Below are 7,639 nucleotides of genomic sequence, written 5' to 3' on the forward strand. Positions count from 1 at the left end.
TTTCCTTCCTGTTGACCTTTAACTGATTAGTGCTGACCGTTTCCTTCTTGATGACCTTTAACCTGTCTGCACAAACTTGTCTGAAGAAGTCAAGCCTGCTGGGCCATGGTTATCGGTGTGTGTTTCAACTAGGTATTGCCATCAAGGAGTCGGCCAGTATTGGAGAGCAGGCCCAGAGGAGACTCGTACGGGGCGTAGAGGACCTGGACTTCTACATTGGAGATGAAGCTATAGACAAACCCAACTATGCAACCAAGGTAGGACGATGAGGAATGGGAGTAGAATGAGTGTCTTTTTGGAATAAATGGTAAATGGACTGTACTTATATAGCACCTTTCTATCTTATTTCAAGACACTCAAAGCGCTTTACAACAATCTGTGCCTCATTGACCCATTCATACAGCTCTATACTAGATCTCTACAAAGATAATTGAACAAATCATTCTAAAGAGACTAATCAGAGCTTTTTCACATTCATACACTGATGGGACACACATCAGAGGCTATGAGGGGTTCAGTATCTTGCCCAGGGACACTTCGACATGTGACTGCTGTTGGATTTGAACCCCCAACTCTTGCATTGGAGGACGACTGCTCTAACCACTCAGCCACAGCTGGCTGGACCGAAGAATGTAAAGTAACCATGTTGTTGCTTTGTCGTTCAGTGGCCGATCCGCAACGGGATGGTGGAGGACTGGGATCTGATGGAAAAGTTCATGGAACAGATCATCTTCAAGTACCTGCGGGCTGAACCTGAAGACCACAGCTTCCTCATGGTATGCAGTGTTTGTGTGTTCTCCTCTGGTCTACAGGTGAAGACCAGACACCAGGTACAGGTACCGTTTCTATGGTTATGTTTGGTTTAAACACACAATAAGTTCTGGAGCAGAAAAGACTGAACTAAGACTGAAACATTTCACCGGTCCAAGACAGAAATCCTTGGGTAGGTTGCACTGGTCCCTAAGAAGGCTTGAGTAGTCCTTGTAGATGTTTCAGTGTTCTAGAAACAGGTTGGAAGGTACTTCATTAGACATGAGGAGCTGAAAGAGGTTTTCAAATCATTGAAATTTGGCACTTAATTTTCACAAGTTTCCATAATTTCCAGAGTTGGTTGAAGAGCTCAAAATGAGGGGGTTTAGAGTTCCTGATGAAGGTCAAAAGACCATTGGTCAAAATCAAATGTGGTGGTTATAGTTGGTCCAGCATGCGAGCTTAAGTTTTGGATTTCCTTGGGAGGTCTTTCAGGCTCTTAACAGGTTTGATGATTTTCAGAATGCTCTAAGAGGTTCTAGACCTGATTGAGAAGGTCACCATGCTGAACTTTTACAAGGTTTAATACTCGTGGTGTTTGACGTTCTAATAAAACTGTCATGTTTCTGCCCCAGCCTGCCAAGGGGGCCACAGTTAAATTAGAAACCAATATTCAGGTAATGAAATTATGTAATCCACGTTGGATTGTTCAGAGGGGAAGGAAATGATGACGTTACTACGCATGTCTCAACAAAACCTCTCATAGGTACCTGCTCAAGTAACAACTACGACTCGAGCCTCAAGTCAAGTTTCTCCTAGTCAAGAGCCACGTCTGTCTCCTCCTGAACTGTTTAAAGATGAACCTACGCAATGCTGTTACGTTTTAACTCAATATGACATTCAATTTCAGCTTCAGCTATCTTCCTTCCCCTCTGAACGCTCCAAGGTGGCTTACGCCATTTCATTACCTGCATATTGGTTTCTTATGGCCCCCTTGGCAGGCTGGGGCAGAAACGTGACAAAAATTTGAGAACATCTTTCAGGAAGATCTAGAGATCCTTGATGAGCCTCAGGTTAGAGAAGTTCATAATAATGTTATAATGGTCCAAGTTATGGGTTCAGAGGTACCTGACCTGAGGAGGTTTGTAGGTCTTTGAGACAGTCTTAATGAAGGAAGTCATTTCCCTGAGAATTTACTAAATGTATTTAAAGAGTTTCCAGACTGGTTAGATTAGCGATAGGGGTAAGTGTATGGAAACATTAGTCCTTCCTAAGGGTGGAACAGGTTCTTCAGGAAGAAGGCTGATACAGTGTTCTCTGAAGTTTGTGTATTTGTGGTTCCTTGTTGCAGACTAGAGGATGACACGGGAGTGGATTTTCACTCCTGTCCCGTCCCACTCCTGGTAACATGACTCCTGCTCCCAGTCAGAATCACTCCCACTCCTGTACTGCTCCTGTTTTTTTCTTACATTTAGTCTTTAGGAAATACATTGAATTTGATTTAATCTTTTACCCATTCCTTTTTATATTGCTTTGTGTTTAACACATTACAGACTGGAGAATTGCAAGTCTGGTATTCCAGAGTGAAGCTTATTGAAAGAAAACTACAAAATAGTGGCGCCTGTCCAAAGTTTATTTTATTTTATTTTTTGTCCTATTTGTTGGTTCCTGCTCCTGTCTGGTCCTAATAACTTTTCGTCCTGTCCCATTCCAATTCTGTGAGTTATAATAAAGTTGACTCCTGTCCTGCTGGAATCCTGCGGAAATCCCATGACCCGCAGGATTTCTGAAAAAATGTCATCCCCTATTGTAGACAGAACCTCCTCTCAATACACCGGAGAACAGAGAATATCTGGCTGAAATCATGTTCGAGACTTTCAACATACCCGGACTCTACATCGCAGTACAGGTGAGACAGACTAGCATCTCCAGAGACACTCTCAAGTACCCATGAACAGGTATCAGGTCCATCCAGACTCACTGAGTAAATTGTGTCCATCTATTAGGCAGTTCTCGCGTTGGCCGCGTCGTGGACGTCCCGTCAGGTGGGGCAGAGGACTCTGACCGGCATTGTTATAGACAGCGGAGACGGAGTGACTCATGCCATCCCTGTGGTTAGTTCCGCACACATTAATTTACTGGCTGTGCTGGAAGCTGCTCACTGATTGGCTGTCTGTCTCAGGCTGAGGGCTACGTGATTGGCAGCTGTATAAAGCACATCCCAATAGCAGGGCGGGACATCACCTTCTTCATCCAACAACTACTCAGAGACAGAGAGGTGGGGATTCCTCCAGAGCAGTCTCTGGAGACTGCCAAAGCTGTCAAGGTATTGAGTTCCCCATCAGCTCCTCTTCTATACATAGTTCCCGCACACGTGACCAGTATTGCGCAATACTGCATTTCCTCCACCCGTGTTTTTACATTCAATCTTTATTTAAACAGATAAGTCACAATGAGTCTCGAAAACTCATTTACAAGTGAGACCTGTTTGGACAGACAATAAAAAGTGGTGAAAAATAATACATAGGGTTTGGAGACAAAAAAATTCCTAACACGATTTTAACCTCTGATTGAAGGTCAACAGCGTGATAATGAAAAGAAGTCTTGCACACTAGCACATAATGACACCGACATTACGCAGGGGGCGGGGGATGCAATGGCAGTGAGCAGCCAGAGACAACACACAGAGACACTGCAGAGTTCAGATAAAATCACTATCTTCAAATAATTCCCTCTGGAGAGATCTGTGCACACTCGGGGGGTGCCGAGGACGGCCAAGGACAAATCCAGAGTCCTGAAATGATGACAGAATGTTTATTCAGCTGGTCCCCTCTGAAAAGTCCATGAATTCCTCAGTAGGAGGGGAGGGAGGGGCAGAGCTTCAGGTTTACAAAACTTCCAGGCGGGTTGAGATAAGATGGCCTGTCAAGGCCAGTCAGGGAGCCGAATTCAGATAAACATGATTGTTTTGGGGACAGGCAGATATTTAATGACATCTACCTCGAGTCTGTGTTGGTCTACTCGGTTCCGAAACGTCCAAATTACATGGCCACACCAATGGACGGTGCTTGAGAATAATTCCCGAGATCTGATCTATTCTGCCAAAAGCATTTGAGTCTGGGTGCTCGAGGCACAAACCAAGACATCATAAGTCAAGCAGCATGATTGGGTCCAAATTAGCTGCAGACGATTTCCTTGTTTGTTGATAGACCAGGAACCAGCCGAATCCAAAAAGCAGGAACCAGTTATCCATCCATCCATTATCTTTTACCCGCTTCTTCCATTTGGGGTCACGGGGGTCGCCAGTGCCCATGTCCAGCAACCACTGTGCAAGGGGAGGGGTACACCCTGGACAGGTCTCCAGTCCATCACAGAGACACATGGAGACAAATGAGACAAACAACAATTCACTCTCTCATTCACACCTAGAGACAATTCAGAGTTACCAATCAGCCTAACATGCATGTTTTTGATCTGTGGGAGGAAACTGGAGTACCTGGAGAAAACTCACGCATGCATGGAGAGAACATGCAAACTCTACCCAGAAAGGCCCCTGGACTGGGATTTGAACAGGCAACTTTCTCGCTGAGAGGCATCAGCTCTACCAGTTGCGCCACCGTGCTGCCCGGAATCAGTTATCATAAATCAAATTATAAATGCATCCTTAAAATCCACAAATGGCAGTAGAGATAGACACGTCAATTCTTCCAAGACGCTGAGCTATCCAGCTGCGTGCCAACAGGGCAAAACGGCTCACCTAAAGCCTGGCTTCTCTTTGAAGAAATGTTATCAATTGTGTTGAGGGACCAACTGACCAAATCCAAGTCCATAGTTATGATTTGTAAGATTTGTAGAAAAGAGGCTCTAAGCAGTTTTCACAGACAGGTTTTTGTCTTTATGTTGGTGTTTGTGTGTAGGAGCGATACTGTTACATCTGTCCAGACATTGTGAAGGAGTTCACCAAGTACGACTCTGATCCAGGAAAGTGGATCAAACAGTACAAAGGCATCAACGCCGTCAATAAGATGGCCTTCCACATTGATGTGGGTTATGAGCGCTTCCTGGGACCTGAAATCTTCTTCCACCCTGAGGTGATAACACACAGCTTATTTACCCGTTACTCTGTTGATTACAGCTAAAAACCTAAACCCAACATAGAGCGTTGATTAGGTCATTTTGTTTAAATAAAAATATAATGTACCAATCACAGGACCCTGAGGAACCCCACTGCTGTTTTACAGCTTGGGCCTTCTTACAAAGTTTAAAGTTTAAAAGAGATGGTTGTAAAGTTTTAATTATAATTGATATCCTGTAAATGAAAATGGCCTATTTGTGTGTTTTAGTTTGCTAACCCAGACTTCATGCAGCCAATCTCTGATGTGGTCGATGAGGTCATCCAGAGCTGTCCAATTGACGTGAGGAGGCCGCTGTACAAGGTGAGCATTGTCAGTGAAAACAGGTTATTGTCAGACATCTTAGTTTCCCTTAAAACCATCGTTAATCCTGGTGAAAACTGACTGAAAGGAATCTGGTTTCTGGATGTCAGAACATCGTCCTCTCCGGAGGATCTACCATGTTCAGAGACTTCGGGCGGCGGCTGCAGAGGGACCTGAGGAGGGTGGTGGACGCCCGGCTGAGGCTGAGCAAAGAGCTGAGTGGAGGACGGATAACGGTCAGACACCGGAAAAACAGGACGTAATGTTTGTTTCTATAATCAGGACATTGAACCTGATCTGGTTCTGAAACGATTCAGATCTAACCTCCGGTGAACAGATTCCAGTGTCATCATTTATTCAGCAATAAATAATGTTTAATATTCTGTTCCATTTTACTCATTCTGTTGTAGATCAGCTGCTATGTTTGGGTCATGGTTCTGTTGGACTCAGTTTGGTCCAGGCTTCAGCTGTTGGACTCTGGAACCCTTTGGTCTACAGAGTTCTGGTCCACTCAAGTGACTGACAGTAGCCCAGACCATCAGCCTCCACCACCGTGCTGACAGCTGTAGGAGCTGTTGGCTGCAGTGCATTCTGGGTAAACATCTGCCCTCTGCTCTGGTTCTGATCCAGAAGACTTGTGGTTCCTTCAAATGAAACTTTCCAAACCTAAGTGGTGCTGCCATGTTGTTTTTAGAGATAAGAGGCCATGACCTCTGACCTTTGACTGAGGCCTGTAGAGTCTGAGGTGGAGTTCACTACATGGTCTGACCTTCAGGGTGAATAATCTTTCTCTCTGTAGAACAATGGACTCTGAATGACCTTTGACCCTTCTCAGATTGACGGAGAGCAACGGCTGCCTCTCAGTGGTCATTGTTGATGTCTTTCTATCCTGGCATTGTGTTACCACATACCTGTATGGTTCAGGTGGAGGTGGTCCCACGGGTCAGCAGCTCATGGTCCTGAACCTCTGAGATCCAGTTTGTGTTTCTGTTTCATAAACTATGTCTCGGTGGAATCTGTTTGTTCACTTCAGTGGTTTTGGTAAAGACCAGATCAGGTTCATTCGGTCCTGATCTAACCGTTTGTAGAAAACAAACGTAAAGTGGAACTGAGGACGATTTTTATTGATTTATTTAGGGAAGTTTATTTAATTTGAATGTTTTTTTAATTTTTTTTTTTACTTGTCCAGATCAAATATTGATTACAGACATGAACTCCTGGTTACGTCCTGAACTTGTTTGTGTTTTGCAGCCGAAGCCGATAGAGGTTCAGGTCATCACGCATCACATGCAGCGTTACGCCGTCTGGTTCGGAGGCTCCATGTTGGCGTCCACGGTAACGACACACAAACTGACCGCAAACCGTCTGAAATAAAACCTGAACCGGATCAGCTCGGGTTGAAAAACTTCTGTTTGTAAACACTTGGTACAAAAACCTGCACTGATGGAGGTTTCCTCAGGAAGTTGTTGTTGTAAATGCTGAGTGTTTGTTTGTTATTATTGTTATTGTTGGTAACGTGTTTGTTGTTTGTTCCTATTCCTATTGTTCATGTTGTTAACACAGTGTTGTTTGTTCTTATTGTTGTTGTTGTTGTTGTTAACACAGTGTTTGTTGTTTGTTCCTATTGCTGTTAGGGTTATTGTTGTTAATGCTGAGTTTTTGTTTGTTCCTACTGTTGTTGTTGTTAACATGGTGTTTGTTGTCTGTTCCTATTGTTGTTGTTGTTGTTAACACAGTGTTTGTTGTTTGTTCCCATTGTTGTTGTTAGGGTCATTGTTGTTGTTGCCCTAGGGACCCAGCACTACCTGATGCCCTCAACAAGTTCTTTGAAGACCTGAACAGACCACCCAGCCCCAGACTCACCTCACCACCAGAGGAAAAGTTCCTCAGCGTGACCTCAGCAGAAGTAAGGAGGACCTTCAGGAGGATTAATCCTCACTAAGCAACCGGCCCAGACAACAAGGTGCTGAAAGACTGTGCTGATCAGCTCTACGAGGTGCTGTCCAACATCTTTAACTCCTCTCTCACCCTGGCAACAGTTCCCACCTGCCTGAAGACTGTCACCATCATCCCAGTCCCAAAGAGCTCTACAGTGACTGGTCTGAATGACTATCGGCCAGTGGCCCTCACCCCGATAGTCGCTAAATGCTTCGAAAAACTGGTCATGACCCACATTAGTACAACCATCAACATCAACGAGGACCCTCATCAGTACGCGGATTGTTTAAATTCAGCCATGTTTATTTAAAATACATTTTAAAGTTTGTGTAAGTTCTTCTTTCTGATCTGGACTTGACCCGGTTCTGGTTGGACTATATTTGTATCAGCTCCACCACATCTTTCCAGACAGTGAAGCTTCTGAACTATTTTTACTTTGATAATTCATATCTTATCAACACGGATTGTTTGTTTGTTCTTATTGTTGTTGTTGTTGTTAACACATATTGTTTGTT

General features: G+C 44.2%; 2 protein-coding genes across 2 annotated transcripts in view; both read left to right on the forward strand.

Moving 5' to 3' along the window:
• The window catches only part of LOC119426463 (histone-lysine N-methyltransferase 2D), a gene marked incomplete at both ends in the record, with an annotated part of 109,452 nt that overhangs the window by 60,480 nt on the left and 41,333 nt on the right, over positions 1-7,639 (forward strand).
• LOC119426782 (actin-related protein 3B-like) overlaps positions 1-7,639 on the forward strand; it is a 17,241-nt gene that overhangs the window by 4,777 nt on the left and 4,825 nt on the right. The window contains exons 3-11 of the mRNA XM_037694363.1: positions 133-257; positions 666-776; positions 2,564-2,659; positions 2,757-2,864; positions 2,933-3,076; positions 4,668-4,841; positions 5,094-5,186; positions 5,297-5,422; positions 6,438-6,521. Coding sequence (XP_037550291.1) covers positions 133-257; positions 666-776; positions 2,564-2,659; positions 2,757-2,864; positions 2,933-3,076; positions 4,668-4,841; positions 5,094-5,186; positions 5,297-5,422; positions 6,438-6,521 — 1,061 coding nt within the window. The remainder of the gene's footprint in view (positions 1-132; positions 258-665; positions 777-2,563; positions 2,660-2,756; positions 2,865-2,932; positions 3,077-4,667; positions 4,842-5,093; positions 5,187-5,296; positions 5,423-6,437; positions 6,522-7,639) is intronic.

Source organism: Nematolebias whitei, chromosome 20 (assembly GCF_014905685.2).
Source record: "Nematolebias whitei isolate Nwh7 chromosome 20, NemWhi1, whole genome shotgun sequence".
Lineage (NCBI taxonomy): Eukaryota > Metazoa > Chordata > Actinopteri > Cyprinodontiformes > Rivulidae > Nematolebias > Nematolebias whitei.